We start from the raw sequence: 15,324 nt of genomic DNA on the forward strand, positions 1-15,324 counted from the left end.
TGCCAAACCAGCCCCAGGTGTGCCAAACCAGCACCAGGTGCCAAAGCAGCCACAAGTACCAAAACCAGCCCCAAGTGCCAAACCAGCCTGAGGGTACCAAACCAGCTCCCAGGAGCTGCTCCCATCAGAGCAGGGCTGGGCTCAGTCAGTGCACAGCAGTGGGAAGCTGCCAACACTAACTTCCTAAAGGTTAATACTTACAACTACGTTTTGGCTGATATTTCCAAAGCTGCCTAGAGGGAATGGATGCCCAGTGCACATTAATTTTAATAGGAGCTGGGCAGGCACAGTCCTTGTGAGGGTAGGACTATTTCAGCCTATTACTGGTGGTGGCATAAGGTTTGATATTGCAGGAGCCTGATTACCTGCTGGGAGCACTGAAGCTAATGCAGCTCCTATATTTTGGCTTGAAAATTGAATATGCAAAATGCATGAAGTGTGTGGCTGTGCTTACCATAAATAATGAGTTTAAAATGAGAGTGGTTCAGATGGAAAGGGTCTAACTCAAAGCTAGCTACAAATGAGTGCTCTTGATGATTTGAGAAATACACTGATAGGATTCAGGATTTCACTGAAGACCTGTGAATAAGGGTTCTTACATTCAGAGCTTAAGCTTCTAACCTGGTTTGTCAATTTATTCCTTCTATTAGGAAACTGTATCAGCTTTCAAAAGGTGCCATGAAACAGTAAACCACAGACCTTGGTGATTTGCAATTAGGTTTGAATTTTAGGAATTTCAAAACCTCCCCCATTCATTCTATTTATCCAACCAGGCCACACAAAACACATTCAGACCATGTCTATTGTAATCACAGATCATTTCTGATCACAGTTTCCATCAGGCCATGAGCTAATGAGCAGCCCAGCTGGGAAACCTGCAAACTCAGAGATACATTTTGCTAGAATCCCCACTTGTGGACACCAGGGGTCATTGGTAGAATGCAAGCCAGGTAGCAAAATCATAATTTCCTTAATTTGTGTTTGCAAATGGTGTGGAGTCTTTTTTCTGCAATGATCACACAGAATATACAAGGGCTGGTTTCAGAGGAGCAGTAGAAAAGGATTCTGCAACGCTGCCTCATTATTGCTCATCCAGGGAAGTCCAGGATTGCCATCTCTGACAAACAGAATAGATTAAAAATATCTAAGTCAATATTTACAATGGAGAATTAATTGGTTCCACTGCTAAAGCTGATTTATCAGCAGGTTATTGCAAATAAATGAATAAAAAAGAGATACCAATGTTGGTCAACCAAACAATAAAAAATGATTGTATCAAATAAAGCCAAACTGTAACCAAAGACTTCAAGAGGGTTTTTTTTGGCCTCTAACATAAAAACGAATTTTATGAGCCTTCTGTACAGCATTTTGTCTTGGCTTTTATGTCTGTGATCCACCTATTGCTCACCAGTATGCTGCAGTGTTATTTGATCAAATAATACCAATTAGTTTGCATTTTGTGGGTGAGACAAAACACAGTGGAAGTCTTCAAAATCAGCTGTCATCCCTGGTGGGAAGCTGCTGCCAACCTCCTCTTAAGGCTGGTAGTACTCTTCTAATTTCCAAGCCACATTTAATGATGAGGAGTTTATATCAATTAAAGCCCCACTGATTTCTTAGTCCTTCTCTGCCCAAAAGGATGCAGATTTTCTCCTCTGCTGCCCTGCTCCTGTGCTCTGTGGTGGAAAGCAGTGGTCACTGGGCAGCTCCCCATCCTGCTCAGGATCCAAGACATCCTGTCCTTGGATAACCAATGTGGTATATTACATTATATTTATATTATATATTGGATATACAGGCGTTCACTGCACTAATGAACTTGGGGTTTTATATATAATAGGTTTTAAAAAGTGTTCATCCAATTGGCAATTTTCAAGAGGAGGAAAGGAAACTTCTAAAGGAAATAGAGTTCATTTGTTATTTGCATAACTATATTACACACAACTCTATTTGATGGTATTTCATAGAGGGGTCTGGAGAAAAAGGAGAGGGCATTTTGGAATAAGAAAACCAATAGAGAGAGATGTTTTCTACTCTCATTTGAGTTAATGGGAGATTTGCCTTTGTCCTCAGTTAAGACAGTGTCATTTGCTTCTCCATTTCATTCCTGAGTGATGGCTTGTGCTGGTGTTTCACCTTGCTGTTCCTGAGTTCTGGGCACATTTGGAAGACAGAAAAAAAAGTACTGACCATGCAGATGCATCTTGAAAACTCTGCTGTATGGTTGCTGCCTAGGAGCTTCCATTTAATCAAAAGGAAATGATTACACAAACCCACATATTAAAAGCAATCCATCTGCCTGCAGAATAGTTTTTATGTACTAATAACATAATAACATAGGCCAGAATGCTTAAATTGTAGAGCACAGCTCCACTCCCCACCACTGCCTTTTGCATGATGGCTTCAAGAGGGAGAGGCAGCACTTTTGAAGTAATACTGAAATTTGCCATCCTCCATCTTGCTTAACCTTGAGCAGTTACTGTGACAAACTGAATGGTCTTTGGGAACAGCTCCCAAAGAGGAATAATGCTTTCTTTGATACCCAGGATTAGTAAACTGCTTTTTGACACCTGCATATGGAGACCTGTTCCAAACTCTGAAGGCTATTTACATGCTGAGTAGCACAATTCCTCAGCAAAAAGTTTAAGATTTGATAGAAATCCCTTGTTTGCAATGTCCTTACTTTATTCCTAAAAGACAATTCTGCAATATTAACGCATAAAGATCTCCCAAAGGAAACTCCAGCCTGACAAACTGCTGAGGGGGTTGGGACCTGCAGTGACCTGGTGGTATTCTGAGAGGAGGAACTGTAAATGTGTCTCTGATCAATTGTATGGATAACTGATCCTCTGAAATCAATTAAACACTTGTTGATTTGCCTGCTTCCAGTTGCAGTTGCCAGGTTAATTCACATGGTTCAACACAACAGTTTCAGTGCTAAATTAGTGACTCTTATTTGAACTGTCTTCATCAGTAAAAGGAAAAACGATGTGTTTGCTTCCTTCAAAGATTTGGTCACTGCCTCTTTAAAATTCCAGTGTGTAATAGCTTCAGGTTCTTGTTTATTAATTTAAAGAGAGCTCACTGTGGCGGAGCATTTTTCATTCTTACTTAATCATCCACTTCTTTTGTGTTCAAACCCTAATCCCACAAACCACAATCAAGCCTTGTGAACCAGCTCCATGTTTATAGATGGAAGGTAGCTTTGAAAGAAAAGAAAAAAAGAAAACAGCCTTCCTACTCTGCAATACTCCAGTCAGGTGTCTTCTACAGTGTATCAGAGACACCTGTAGGCACACAGCATTTCACAGTGCACGAAATCCACAGCATCTGATGCAGAAAAGATGTGTGGTGTGAGCTCATGCAGAATTAGCCACTTAATAACATGGTCTTCCCTGGCAGGGATAAAATATCATCAGAATTCCTGCCAGGAGTTGGTGTCAGAGGATACAGCACAGATGCTAACCCGACCCTAATGCTTCCCCAAGCTGCCCTTGGCCATGGATTAGCTGGACACTGGTCCAACGCACTCCCTGAGGACTCTGAGCAAGGATTAATAGCCAGCCCTGTTCATTTTCCTAAACCCTCCAAACTGTGCCCTCATTTGGCACAAACCAGAGAGCCTCTCAGGGTTTTAAGAGCCAGTTTACACCAGCTGAAAATCTGGGTGTCAAATCCCTTCCTGAGAGCCTTTTGGATGCTGCACTTGGCTTTGCCACACAAGGGAAAGATGAACCCAGGGCTTGTTTTAAGGCAGGGAGTGAAGGTTTAGCCCTCCTGCTCCTAAGGTACCACACAGCCTCCATCAGCTGCATCACCTCTCCACACAGGTGCAGTAAATACAGCAAATCTTTCTGCTGCTGCCTTGCAGGGCAGATACACATGAGACTGTACATTCCTATGTCTGGAAATCTCTCCCTCAGCACTGCTGGGTGAAGGGTTGTTGTGAGAAGCCTTCCTTAGCACTGTTGCAGCTGTTTTTGCCCCTAGATCTGCCATCCCCCCCATCACAGGAGGCTGAGTCTCCTGTTCTGGGCTCACCAAGCACTGAGACCCCTTGTTCTGGTTTTCTCTGTGCTCTCCAGGCAGCCTGACCAGCCCTTAACCTGAACTCATGGTCCTGTCTGTGGCTTCATCCCTGCAAGGGAATTCTCTGCAGGCTCTCTTTTCCCGTCCAGCTTGTGCTTCTTTTCCCTGGCACACACTGGCATGGCTGGCTGCCCTCCCTGCTCCAGCCCCTCTTCCCAGGCTCCTCCAGTGCTGTGATTAACACTTAATGCTACCTATCAGAGGAGAAATCTCCTACGGTTTTTCCATTTAGCCTCTAGTGGGTTTATTGCAAGTATTTGAGCAAAAGGTTACTTTCCTCTGTATGAAGGTGAAGTAATTATATGTTCCTGTGTGTCTTCACACTGCTCCAGAGCCATGCCATTCCCTAATTTCCCCGTGGGGATGCTGTTTGTGCACCTTGCTTGGCTGTGAGGGCTCTGCTCCCCCTGAAATCTGCCAGCTGGAACCTGGGAAAGTGACCACCCCTCACACACATGGAGACATGCCATGACTTACAGCTTTTTTTACCCCTCTCAAGTAGAAAAAGAAAATTTTTTCCTGCTGAAATTGGGATTTAAGTGAGCTCTCTGCACTTCATCAGGGGTGGATTAGTCAGCTGTTCTATGAGCTTGATATTAAAAAGGGTGGTTGCTTTGCTGTGCAGGAAACCACAATGTCACTGGAAAAATAAAGAAATATAAAATATAGGTGGGAGACAAATGATAACTGCAATGAAGAGGTACTCACACAAACCCACAGCCAGAGGCTCTCATTAGCTGCGCCATCCTCTCTCCAGGAGACAGGAGCATCCATTCCCCTCTCTGCAGGAACAGCACAGCCCTGGCTGGGACATGGGGGAGCACCTACCTGAGAGGCCCTGACTGCACCTGGCTCAGGTGAGTGCAGATTTGCTCCTTCAATGTCCTGCCTGTCTGCACCTGAACCACAGAAAATCATCCCTGTGTGTCTGAGCAGCTCTGGGTGCTGTAAGGCACCAGCCATGGCGGGGTGGCTCTGCAGAACAGAAATACACATATATATCCACACATACACACATATATATATATGCACAGATATAGATCCATATGCCCACAGAGAGATTTGTTTGCACATCCATTGCTCAGGGAGGAGCAGGGCCTCTCTGCTCTCCCCAGGCTGCTCCCTGATGGGCTGGGTTCAGGGCACGAGGCTGTGCCCTGACACAAAAGCTCACCCAGCACTGGCAGGGTCAGGCACACAGCACATCCCCTCTGCTCCCTTCAGCCTCTGCCCTGCAAAGGGAAGGCAAATTGGTAATGAGAGCCTCTGTGCCTGGGTAAATGAATTAATTACTCTGCATGGCTGCTGCCAGCTTTGCTATTGCTCCCTCTGAAGTCAGCACCTCTCAGGATCTGGCTGTGATTTCAGGGTGGTTGCAAGGGCATTTCAAGAAAACGTGATCTGGACAAAAGAAAAGCCTCAAATATTTCAGTAAAGTTAGACTTATCCCCTCCCCCTCTTCTATTTTTTTAATAGCACATGAGATATTCTGTGACTTTTTCTGAACTTGCTAAATGGATGTCAGTGGAGAAGAGAGACATTTTTTTCCTCCTTACAAATGAAGTCATCTGAATTCACCAAATAAAAATAAATATGAGCTTACTGCTTGGTTCCAGTGATGCTGCAGAAGGACAGGGCTATAGATTTTCCCAGGAGTGTGGAATAATTCACCAAGGCTGCTCGTTATTCATATAGACAGTGAATTAATAATATGGGACCCTGAGATCTCTTCTTATCTAGGCCGAAGCACAGCTAGAGGGATGAGAAGCTGACTCCTTGGATTTCAAAAAGCATTTTTCCCCCTTTCTTCAAGAAATAAGAATTGATTGAAAGTATTTTCACAGAGTGGGGAAAAAAAAAGGCTTTCTGGTGATACCACCTAAAGTACACATTAGATAAATAGAAAACTATTGGCTTTGTGACTGTGAACTGTTCTCACTTGATGTAAGTGTTGATAGATACAGGATTATCTCTAACAAAGCATTTACTAAGGACCTGACCCAAAGTCAATAGGAGTCTTTCATTTGACTCTACAAGGCTTGAATCCTGCTTTCCCTGCAGGCAGAGCCAGGGAGTGTCTGTGCATCCCCTGCCCACCCCTCAGCTGGTGCAGTGCTGTGGGAGGATGATGAGGCTGAGCACCAGCACGAGGGGCTGAGCTGCCCCTCTGTCCTGAAGGAACACTCCTGAATTGTGGATGCTTGCTCCACAATCAGTGTCTTACCCAGAATTTAAAAATAAAAATAAATGAACTGATGGCTGCACTTACTGCCTGCCTAGGGAGAGGCAGACCAGATGGGACCTTTTTGTTTGTGGGTCCTGGGTGGGAGAAAGCAGGGCAAACACAGCAAATGGAATGTGTGCTGTGAATGCTGTCCTCTCTCTGCTCCAGCTATTGCATGTGGAAAAATAAGGATGAGCAGCACCAATTATCCAGCAGCACGACTGGAGAGGTGTGAGGTGCTGGCCAAGAGAGGATTAAAAGTCAGGGAGCTCCCACTGGTCAGTAACCTCATGTTTGTCTTGGTTGTGCTGCCCTGATGAAGTGTGATGTAAATTCTAGTGGGATGTTAAACCTGCCACATGGTGGCTAGGGATCCTCAAACTAATAGAAATGATCCTCAGACTAACAGAAATCTGAAGCATGCACATGTGTGCTAATATTTCATACACTGTGGAATGAAACTTGAGGTGATCCAAAATCAATCTGTGAAAAATTAAAATACTGGCTTGATTTTATTTTTTTCTGTATCAGTAAATGACTTTTCTTTCCCCTGATGCATGACTGGTATAAAACAGGACAAGAGCAAACCATGGAGACTAAACCACTAATCCTGCTGCCTGAGAGTTAATTCTTCAAATCCTGTGTTGCAGAAAATGTGGAATGGGATCACCTCACATGTCTGCAGAGGCCTTTCTTTACAGGTACAATTTAGAGGAAGAGATACTGCTAAGAATTTTAGTAGCACCTTCCTTTTTGCTTGGTTGTCACCAGTGTTAAACCCACCTCATTTCCTAAAAGCACTGGCAATATGCACAACCTGAATGAAAGTTCCTTTGTGGTTGATTTCAAAAGCCAGTGCAGGTGCTTTTCTGTTATTCCATACTCTGTGGTCCAACAAATTTCACAGATAATTATGCAAGACATATGAGGTTGCCTGGGAAAGAGTTTAAAATAGCCTGGAAGAAGATTGAAGGGAAGGGAACAGAAAAATGAAGCATTAAAAAATATGTGTGTCTGAGAGCAGTGACTGTAACACAGTAAACTCCAGTACTGATGAACAAATTATATATTATTCACAAGCCTTGAAGAACACACAGACATAACCACCTACTGACTGTACAGGATGCTTCAATACCACTTGAAAGGAAATGGTACAAAGCACAATATCCTCAGTATAAAAGTGACAGTATTAAAAAAATTGTAATTATCTTTTTTATATAGTAATGATATGACAAAGGAATAAAACCTCAGCCCACAGGAGAAATTGCACCAGTGACAGAGATTTCCTGAGGGCCTTCATGAGCCCACAGGAAATGCTGGGCATTGCTTTCCCCAGGAAAAGGGACTTGCTCTGGAGAGGTATTTGGGCAAATGAAGAAAATAATAATATCCATGGCAGAGAGCTGAGCAGCCTGATGCCCGTGGTATATGCTCTGGCCAAGTGGCAGGCAAGATAAATTGTAGAGAGGGAAGGGAGCATTTCAAACCACCCTTCAAACAAAAAAGACCTTGAAGTAGAGAAGGGAATCATGAAAGTAAATGTACAACAGGATAGGCAAAGAAACAGAAATGGTGTCTGTGTTTCATGGCAAGGGTTTGGCTTTTGTTTTGCTCCCTCTGTTGCTACTGCATAATTCACAGGTGATGGAGGCAGCTTTTAGGACAGTGTTGAATACAAAGAATCATTTGTGACTTCTAAGGCTGCCATGGCCTGGCCTCACTATACTTAATTAAGATGAGGCCCCAAAGAAAAAGTTTGCTGGACTTGGCAGGGAGTGATGCTTGGGAATACACATCAACTTCATGCCCTGCACAGTACAAACATGAATTTTGTCCCATGCAGGAGCAGGACTGCAAGCCAAGCCCTGTGTACTGGGATGGTGTGCTACCCATGATCAGATCCCACAACAAAAGGGACAAAAGGACCATTCATCAGCCCTGACACTTATTAAAAATGTTAAGATGACTCCTACAAATAACTGTATTTTCTGAAAGAGAAAACAAAGCCAGCTCTCCACACAGCCCAGCCGTGTCCCAGAGCAATAGTTGGTAGGAGTGGAAGGCAATGCAATCTCTCCTCTGCATCATGGACTCAAACTGCCAAAGCAGCAGCCTTGAGGAGGTGTTTTTTGATGAAATTCAACTGGGAAGCACCAAAAGCTTGATTCCAATACCATTAAGTCACAGTTTGACAGGGCAATACTGCGGTTCAGCCTGCTTTATGCACACTAGCACACAGCCATGGGGTGGAGATGGCTTGAGGTGGTGATCAACCAACAGCCAAACTGCTCACAGGGGTCTCCCAGTCCTTGTCACCTCTCAGAAGTGCCTTTGTTTGGGTGTGAGTACATTGCTTGAAGTGTTATATTGTGAGTATATTGCTGAACACCTGTGGATATTTAATTAGGACTCAAGCAAGATTTCTTAGTGACACGTTATGGCTTGAAATTGTATATATTTACGCACTGTAAATAAAACCTGGTGTGAGATTAACCAGCCTGAAACCTTTCAATATGGTAGACAAAGAAGGCAGAAAGTTCAAAAGGTGACCTTTTGAAATGTTCTCATGCACAAAATAAACAGCAAAGCCCAAATCTTTGTGTGAGTTAAAGCACTGACGTCAGTGGGACTCCCATGGGAAGTTTTGGGAGTTTGTCTTTACAAGAACAGAACCACCAAATTGGAAAGAGTTTTGACTTAAACCAGGTCAGTATGTCAAAAGCCACAAAGCAAAGTCTGGGATAAAACAAAGGCCAAAGCAAATGTCCCTTGGATTAATTTTTACTAGCAGCATATTGGGCTTTTGAACTGTTCTCCAGCCATCTACAAAAGCAGCTATGGGCTGACTACAACCCAACTTGAAAGGGGAAGACATTCCTTTGTAGTTCATGTCTGCTGGCTTTGAAGTTACACTGAGTCTCACCAGTGACTTCAATGGGACTTGCCTTACACTTTCATATTAGCCATTGTTTTATCCTAACTCCTTTCAAAATTCCAGACAATAACATTTCTCTTTATTGTAATCCTGACAGAGCAATTAGGCTCCAGTCCACACCTGCACCCGACTTTTTTCTTCACACAGCACTCTTTGAGCTTCTCTTCTCTGAACAGAGTTATGAGGGCTGAATTAATGGTATCTCTCTGCTCTATCTGCTGCCTCTGTATTTCATGACCTGATGAAGAACATGAAATTCTTCAAGGCTTGTACAGCCTGATCTTTGGTTACAACCAGCTGTAGTTTTCACCTACGGTTTTATGAGTGTGCTTAGCAGAAAAAGAAAAGCTTCTTTTCATCAGGGTAATTAGGCAATAACAGAATGACAGGTTGTGGACTAAAGCATAATCATTCACAGGTGCATTCATAGCATGGTTTTAATCATGAGTTCAGAAGCTGAATTGCATTCCCGGTGTAACAAGCTATGAAACACTGCTTCATAATTTAAAAATCTGAATGTGTTTTTAAAATAATAAAACATTTCCTTTTGTATCTTTAATATATAAACCAGATATCCACATGCCAGAAATACCTACTGAGAAAACATGAGATTCTCATTTCTCTAAGGGTTCCTAATCTCTCACCTTCTTGGTGTCAAATCTGCAAGAATGATCTCTGTCTGCACAATATTCCCTTCCACAACACCCACCAATATTCCTGCCTAACTACAACTCCTGTCTGAGGTACACTGGACCACTCCCTGCTCCATTCTAATGCCTTGGCAGCCTGGGATTGAGGAAAGGTACCCAGAAGAGAATGTTTTTCCCAATATTTTCTTGCAGAGCTCCCCACTCTCGCCTGGGGTGAAGCTGAGTGCCAAACACAGACACAAAAAGAAAACTTTGGGTGCTCCCAAAACTGGCAGAGACACCACCACCCATGGGATTCCAACTTGGAAAGAGTGAGGAGAGCCTACAATGCTGCACAAAACCAACCTGTGGCACTCTGAAGCACCTGTGGGCTGACACAAACAATACAACATTCACCAAAAAGAACAGTGAGGGATTTTTACAAGATACTCCATTCCACAAAGCTGCTGCACTGAGGGATGCTGCAGCAGAGAGCAGCTTGTTTGGGAAGGGTAACTAATGGGATTAGTACCACTTACTCCCCATCTTCTTATGAGATTTATATTTTGCTAAGCACTTCCCAGCTGTGGCTCTCCCCCTGACTGCTCCGTGGTTTCACCTTGCACTGCTGGCAGGGGAGCCCCAGAGAGGAAAACACCCTGTGGAGCTAAACCTCATATGAAACCCAGACACAAATAACATGGTGCTTTTCCTTCAGAAAAAAACAAACGACAAACCAAATCCCCATGACAAGCAACAGCAGCAGTGATTTTAATAGACAAAGATTTTTTCCTGTTTTCTGTAATGTTCATTTCAGGGCTAGAATATGAGATTCATTTATTTATGTTATTTTGCCACTGACTTTCCAAATGACTAATTAAATCAAAATGAATAGCGGATGTCCTTTGAAATATTTATGAATCAAAACTAATGTGGCACCAAAGGGGCCCTGTGAAGTGACTCAGGGGATAATTTTATCCAGGTATTTATCAATAATAAATCTCTTATACTCATCTGTAAAGCATCCATACTGGGCAATAGTTTTCAGTTAAACCTGAACATGATCCATGTGCACAGAGCTATGCACTGAAGTAGCAAGAAAGTCTAAATATATACTTATTCTTATAGATTTTTCTATTTCATTAAATAAAGAGCACAACAAAATTCCTATGCACAATCTGTGGACTTAAAGCTTTCTAGCTCTAATGGATGGTACACAAACAGAAACGTATACACAGGAGGAGCTACTTGCCATCAACACAGGAAGGTCTGTTTCTTGTAGTCCCAGCCACTTTCCCAGGTAGACAGGAGCATTTTACTGTTTGTGATCTTTCCTCAATTCGATTCTTATTACAGCATCTGTGTGCTGCTATAACTTCACACGTTCCTCCTTCTGGCAAAAAAAAATAAGAAGAAAAAAAAGAAAAGAAAAAGAGAATATTGACACTCTGATTAGGAAGAGCAGCAGTGGCTAATCAAAGCATCCAGGCGTGCTCCTGTCTGCCCCTGCCCAGCTTCTGTACAGGTAGGATTACAGTTTTATTTCTTTTTGTGTGCTCCCAAATAAGCCAGGTACTGCTACACTACATTTTTTAATAGAAAACGTAGATAAGTTCCCTTGCCTTTCTTATATTAGAAGTCTCTGTGACATCCACATAATTTTTGGCCTAAAAATAATGTTGTCAATGTCTGGGCCTGAAGAAATGTGGGTAAAATACTACAGAAAATGTGCAACCTGTGTTGGCTGTTTTTATGCTTTGCAATATTGGAGACCTTTTCCCCAAATATTTTCTCATACAAGGACAGAGACTAAAGGAACCCATCTAGAAATAAGGTTTTTCTTCAAATATTAGATTCTGCGGTAGTACTCAGCCCTTAGGGAAGGACAGAGTCTCCCCAGATTACAGGATGGCCCAGCAGCATTTCCCTTTGCTCTCCCACTCACTAGATTGGCAGATTTAAAGAAGGAAACATTTCCTCTGTGTGTGAGATCATCAGGTTTAATTTGTCTCCTCCCTAATTGTTCTTTCTGAGCATTTGCAATAGTTTTATTAGGAGGAGAGCACAGGGGGGTGATCGACAGATCCACGGCGGCTTTGGGCTAACGAGTGCTTGGTGTTTGTGCCATATGCTGAGCACAGAAATGAAGTGTCAGGTGAGCCATTCCCCTTCACCTCTGCTCTGCAAGGAGACAAACACCACGGTGGGCTAATGCCCTGCCCAGGTAATTTCTCCATTCCTCAGTTCAGATTGCATTTAGCTCACAATCACTGAGTGTTTAATGGTGTCAGGCTGTTCCCCACAGATATCTGGCTGCTTTCTGAAATCGCAGCACAAATTTGGCAGGGTTTGTTTCAGCTTAGTACAAAACCTCATGTGCTGCCCACTAAAGGGCAGGATGTGCAAGATTTTCTGGAAGAGCATTATTTCTTCATGCCATTAAGTACATGCTGCTTTTACCGCAGCACAAACCATATTAATCCTATCTTTGGATTTCATTCTTTTTGAAAGAATATTGAGAGCTTTTGGCACTGTGTGCTGTAGGAGAATAAGAAATGTGGAGATGCTGATCCACATCTGGCTGTCAACAAGGGGTTTTGGTAGAGGTCTGGCAGTGGCATTTCCCCACCAGGAGTGCATCCTGGTACCTGGGTTTTCTACAAATATGGCATTTTAAATGAAGCACTGGGCAGGTAGGCAGGGAGAATTCATATGGGGGAGTTTGCAAGCATGAGATTAATTCTGTAGTAAACACTGGAGTCATCTGCAGAGACATGCTGCTGCTGCACCTCTTAGTTATTAGGTGTGTTTGGGCTGCTGACACAAGCTTTTTGAAAGCCAAAAGGTGTCAAAAAAGAGAGATCCCAACAATTCAGAGAGCCGTCCTCTGACAAATGGGCCTTGGAGTGTATCTGAGGAGTAAGAGGAATTGTGATAATCAACTCAGCCCCAAATGCTTGCATTTTCTATGAAGTAATCCTTCACACAAAGTCCCTGTTCCCCTATCCAAATTGTATTGAAAGCAATGAAAAGATTCTCATTGGTTTAATCCATCTTATGGTCATGCCCTAAGAGAAGAGAGATTTGTGATTTTATCGATTGCAACTTCAACAATAAAGATAACGTACACAGTAATAAGCATTTCTAATTTTAGACTGCATAGACTGTGTGGTAAATATTTGTGAATAACCTAAATGCTTAATTTCCTCTATAAATTTACTGTATGAGTATGTATAAGAACCACATGACTTAGTCTTGCTTATTTGGTTATCTATTCAAAATAATGGGTTGTGGTGGAAGAGCTTCATAACACCTTTAATTGTTATGTGGAAGCTCAAGTTGCTGGAGCAGTAATGAATTTAGCTCAAAGTGTGTAATTGTTTAGGAGGGGCAAAACATAATGACACTATAAAAGCAATGAAAAACCATTTTTTAAACTGCTAAAAATTCAAATACATTAATTGGAAGTTTTATCTACATAGTCTATAAAAGTATGCAAATATTAATAATAATAGAAAGACCCCTTCCAGTGCTGACAGAGAAGAAAAAATCCACCTCACATGGAGAAAATTCTGGAGGTTATACAGCCTGTTTTCCTGAAAAATCTGTTAAGTGGGATCAGATATTTGCATTAAAGCATATTTAGCCTATGGATGCCTACTGGGCAGCATTGCATGCAATGTGTTTTCTTGTATGGATTTTTACCAACCATGCATGTACAAGTGAGACTTTTAAAAAGTCATATACAAAATGGCAATAGAGACAGATATAAATGGACACAGTGAGAATAGGAAAAAAACCTCATTGAAAAAGCATGCTCCTTACTACATCATTCACAGAAACACATATACCACAAATATATTGAGGGTGGGAGGTTCTATTTAAATCTACTTCAGCTGCATAAATGAGGAAATTAATTGAGTGGGGAGAGGGACACAAATCCATCTTCAGTTTCCACTGAAAATCACTCAATGTGTTCAGATGGATATGTGAAATACCTTTGCGTTCTGTGATTTTTTTTGTTTCCCACTTTCTTCTTTAGGGGGAGGGGGCTGGAGAGCACCAAGAAATACTCTAATTCAATATCTGATGAATTTCCTGAGCCTTTTTTTTTTTCCTTAATGGTTCATGTGGATCATGGGAAGACCTGGCAAGATATTACATGGCTGGGAGTTCTGAAAAAAATGGGAATTATTGACCTGATAGGCTGTGAGTGCAGCAAAAGTTTGAATCCTTGTCATAAGCCCCACAAATGTCTCTGTTTTTTGAAGTTTATGGTCTATTGAGCTACAGTAGCTTCTGGCTTTGATTTCACAACAATAGCCTCATCCAACCCATTCAAGTCAATAGAGGATTTGCCATTGAATTGAAAAGGAGAGGAAAGGGGCCTAAAAATCCTCAAAGTAAATGTCTTCTGAATGTTATGTTGACAGTTACATTTCATGAAGTGGCTGTTTTATCCATCTGGCATTTTTTAAAAAATAATTTCTTTCTGCCCCAAGAAAAGCAGAAGATTGGAAATGGAATTGGAACGTGTGGATCAGGAAGAGCATTGAACTTCCTTCAAGAAGCTTCAGAGGTGAATGAAAATGTCCTGTCATGACTTATACCTTCTTCACACCAAACACCAGCAGGAATTGATGGTGAGAACAGCTGATCCTTTCTGAGCACTCAGGAGGCCTCAGCTTTGCATGGAGGAAATGTGACCAAAGCCAGACGGACAGAACTGCCTGCCAGGGAGGACCCTGGAATGTTGAGGATGGCAACTCTCTGTGTCATTGCAACTCTGCTCACATTCCCCAGCCTCCCAGAAACCCTTGTTCTGCACAGACTTCAAATAGAAAATTACAGAAACAATAGATCATTCCTGCTGTAAAACAGAGGCAGCTGTTTGTTACCCCTGCAAAGGTTTCATTCTAATTGGAGAACACTAACTCCTGAAATAATGCTCATTTTTGTCTCTGTTACAAAGCCACCTTGAGTTTGCACACCACAGAGTGAAATATTTTATCATGAGTATGAGTCTGCTGTGGGAGGCTGTGATTTAAAATGTCTAATCACCTATAAGGTCTGAGTGCATGCCTGGCAGAAGCCAAAAAGCCATCTTCTAGTCATCTCTGTTTTTTATACCTCTAGCTAGGAGGTAATAATAAAAGCATATTTTGCACTTCAAAATTATAACTTGCCTCTGCATTCCAGCCAAGCCTGAACTTATCAGTAAACAAACATAAAAAAAGCAAACAGCACTTCTGATTTGTGTTATACATTGTGGAAGTCATTAACTATGACTCAGGTAGCAAAACTTATACATTCTCTCTTTGACAGTGATGACAATTTAATAGCATTTGACTCTGCTGAGTTACATGGAGTGTCCTGCAGCAATGAGAGAGGTTGTTTATCAAAATGATAAACATGTTTTCATTTCCTCCTTGGCTGCATGTATGTGA

The 15,324-nt window shown here is 42.1% G+C and overlaps 1 protein-coding gene across 3 annotated transcripts in view; it reads right to left on the reverse strand.

Moving 5' to 3' along the window:
- Positions 1-15,324, reverse strand: part of TAFA1 (TAFA chemokine like family member 1) — a 207,952-nt gene that overhangs the window by 29,434 nt on the left and 163,194 nt on the right. For 2 of the 3 annotated variants that reach the window (XM_054280900.1, XM_054280903.1), the window contains one exon: positions 11,130-11,270. In XM_054280900.1, the coding sequence (XP_054136875.1) occupies positions 11,130-11,270 (141 nt within the window). The remainder of the gene's footprint in view (positions 1-11,129; positions 11,271-15,324) is intronic. The other variant, XM_054280901.1, reaches the window with a different exon arrangement.

The sequence above is a fragment of the Melozone crissalis genome, unplaced genomic scaffold (genome assembly GCF_028551555.1).
Source record: "Melozone crissalis strain CALT ecotype California unplaced genomic scaffold, PUWL_Pcris_2 ptg000029l_1, whole genome shotgun sequence".
NCBI lineage: Eukaryota > Metazoa > Chordata > Aves > Passeriformes > Passerellidae > Melozone > Melozone crissalis.